This window comes from Arachis ipaensis, chromosome B05, assembly GCF_000816755.2.
Source record: "Arachis ipaensis cultivar K30076 chromosome B05, Araip1.1, whole genome shotgun sequence".
NCBI classification, from domain to species: Eukaryota; Viridiplantae; Streptophyta; class Magnoliopsida; order Fabales; family Fabaceae; genus Arachis; species Arachis ipaensis.
Genome location: NC_029789.2, coordinates 4,555,028 through 4,558,356, shown reverse-complemented (window position 1 = coordinate 4,558,356; position 3,329 = coordinate 4,555,028). Strand labels below are relative to the sequence as shown.

Genomic DNA, 3,329 nt, shown 5'->3' with positions numbered 1-3,329 from the left:
TAATGCCAACATGCTTAGATGCCTCAGAAATTAATTGTGTGATATCTGATATGCATGATGTGGCAAACTGTCATGTTGATGTTTTAAACTTTATAAACTCTACTGTATTGAGCATATTATTAGCATGAGTTCAGTAAATATTCATTTCTTTGAATGAGACAGAATAGGTGCTTGGAGTTGCTTCCAGAAGTTGAGCAGCAACAAGTGAGAAGTGGAAACTTGACTGAAGGTGGTATTACTTCTCATGAAGAAGTTACAATTCCTGCTAAGATTGATGTTCCTCGGACTCGGGAATCCCGGTCAACGAGTCTATTGATTCCCTCATCCACAGATTCTTCCGACATGCTGCATGGAGATCATACATTTGGTTTATTGAGTTCATCGACTTTAGGAACTTCAACCAAATTAGGCATGCCTTTTCCTACTATTGGGCCCGAATTTGGTAATTTTGGCACCCCATCAGATCGTCATGAAGGATTAATCACTAGTAATATGAGGTTTTCAAATAATCAAGGTAAAAGTGGCAAAATCCTTAGGTACGATCACACTCTAACTCCAAAGAATCATGGGATCCGTTTCATGAATGATTCAGCTCTGAAGGGTGCTAACAAAACATCACCAAACAATTCCCAAGAAAATATGCGGGACAAAATGTCACCAGATGAACGGAGTGCGCTTTTTAGCCATACCAAAAAAGCCAGTCCTATGTACTCCTTGAAGGCTTCAGCCAGCCCCGTTATTGGATCCATGCGCAGCCATTCCAAAGAATTTGCCGATAACTTTCCTAATATATCTAGTAAGAGTGTCCAATCACATAAAGGTGATAGAAGTTGGAATGCAGCGTCTGCTAATGATCCAATGGACGTTTCTTGGAGGTGAGATCATGTTACCTGTTTCTTCTTTTGCTCCCTGCCAGTTTGTTTATTGATACGGCTTATTTCTTACAATTTCCACATTTACATGCCCTTCTGCAATCTACACTTTGCGCTGAATCCTTCTTTCTGAACATTTCTACAGCCATATGGAGACGAGATTAGATGCCAGAGAAAATATCAATGGTGGACCTAGGTGGAGATCTGACGAAACCAGCGATGAAGAGGAGCAGGGTCTGGAAAGAGCTATGGATATAGTTTACCATGCAACTCCAACTAGAACAAATAGGCGAAGCAGGTTTACCAAGAGATGAGACTACATTTCTGAGAAAAAAGGGGTTTCTTGTATTTTTTTTCTGGATAGAAACAGGGAAAGACCAGCGAAAGAGAGTTATTTTCAGTTCAGATTTGTATCTTAAAGGAGTTTTTACTTGGACATTTACGCTGGTCTTAGTTGTGCAGCTAATATTTCGATGAAGGAAATGTTAGTCTTAAAAAGTACATTGTGTTGGCCTTTTCCTTTTCCGTTCAGCCTTTATCCGAATTATATATTTCATGGTTGGAACTTCGAAGAATGATTCATAAAAAAAATCATATCATGTTTTAAGCAAATTCAAGGCCGTCGTGGTGGCTGAGAGAGTCTCGTCCGAAGATATTGTATTATGTACGCGAAGATACTGTAATCGCCTTCTAAGATTGGATGTAGATGCTTTTATATTGTCATGTTATGCGTGATATTTCCTCTAAGAAAGGGATCAACAGTGGAAACCTTTTTCTTAGTAGACGATGTGGGAATGAAGACGAAGTGAGAATGATTGATGTAGTGATAAAAAAGATGAGCCTTTGGAATGGGATAAAAGGTGGATACAGCTATAAATTACCATTATCCTCTTTTGTACGAAAAGATTTCAGTTGCTTTTATATGCCAGAATATTCCTAGTAGTGTTTCTTGGAAGCATCCCACGCGGACGATTCCACTATATTAGTCAACTACTAATGGGATATTAGTTAACTATTTATAGGAAGAAGGGACAAAAATATACTTGAAAGTTTATGGAAATGGATTTTTTTCAATTTTTTTAACACTTAGAGAATAAAGTGTGATTTCTCACCTTTAATTCTATAAGTAGGACCAAAAATAAAGAAGAGAGAGAGCAATGAAGGGTGAGATTAAAATTAAACACCGGACACCATCCAGTTTTTTTTTTCATTGGAGAGGATCCACTCCCGAAAGTTCACATGCTGGACACGTTTACACTTTAATCATTTAATGAGTCACGCGTGCACATCATTTATACATTCCGACGGACACAATATTTTTCGTGTTTATTTTTTTAAGGAAGAAGGAACAAAAATACACCTAAAAGTTCACATGCCGAATATAATTACACTTCAATCATTTAATAACGCCACACACCGATGACCGGAAGGGTAAATGTGTCCGCTAGAGTGTATAAATAGTGTACACGCATGACTTATTAAATGATTGAAGTGTAATCGTGTCCAGCATATAAACTTTTAGGTGTATTTTTATCTCTTCTTCTAATAGTATTTTCTTTTGTCGAGCCCTGCTAAATCGTTGGTCTTGTCATTGGTGGAAATTTGATTTTAGTTTAGTTTTTCTTGTGGACTGCATGGTTTTATTAGCTAAAGGTTTTATAGAAGCCCCCCTAAGAAGAGATTATAATCAGGAAGTGGTAAAGTTCTCTTTTGAAGATAACTTGTCAACTTTTAAATATTCGCATTACTATTAGAAATCAGTAATCACCTAAAATTTAATCTTATTTTGGTTGACCTAGAAGTCATTGGCTCAATTCAACTTAGTTCAATGAAAACGCGTTCCCTTTGCTTTTCCACTCAAATTATCTCTAACAAGAGAGGTTTTAATTGAATTTTATGGACATAAATAACTTTTAACTCACTCATTGACTCATTCCCTTGAATAAATATTCAAAGAAGTGAAGAAGAAACAACCTATCCACTCCTTTCTCCCAACATCGAAGGTAAGTGGTGTGGACATCCACCAAGAAAATGTTCTCAAATTGTCCCACGGATAATTATGAGAAGAATATCATCATGATTTATCTATAAATGGATAACTTTCTAACAAAAAGAAAATGGTGATAATGTACGGAAACCATATACATACATATCGAAAAGGATAATTTACATTGATAAAATAAATTGAGTTTAAAATTTTACAAATGTCTTAAATCAGAACTAGTTACACATTATGTTCTGAACACTTATGTATAAATCAAATCAAATTGACTTGATTTATGTAATTTATATGTATTCGATTTACTATATACATATTATTAACATAAATGTTTGAGTTTATATATTTTATAATAATTTTTTTAACATAAAAAACTTTAGTAATGATTCTTTGTATGCTAAACAATTAAAATATGATTTTTAATAAATTTTTAGATTTTTTTTTATTCCATTTTAAAT

General features: G+C 34.8%; 1 protein-coding gene across 1 annotated transcript in view; it reads left to right on the top strand.

Moving 5' to 3' along the window:
* Positions 1 to 1,484, top strand: part of LOC107642581 (E3 ubiquitin-protein ligase HOS1) — a gene marked incomplete at its 5' end in the record, with an annotated part of 5,004 nt that extends 3,520 nt beyond the window's left edge. The window contains 2 exon segments of the mRNA XM_016345976.2: positions 163 to 875; positions 1,018 to 1,484. Coding sequence (XP_016201462.1) covers positions 163 to 875; positions 1,018 to 1,186 — 882 coding nt within the window.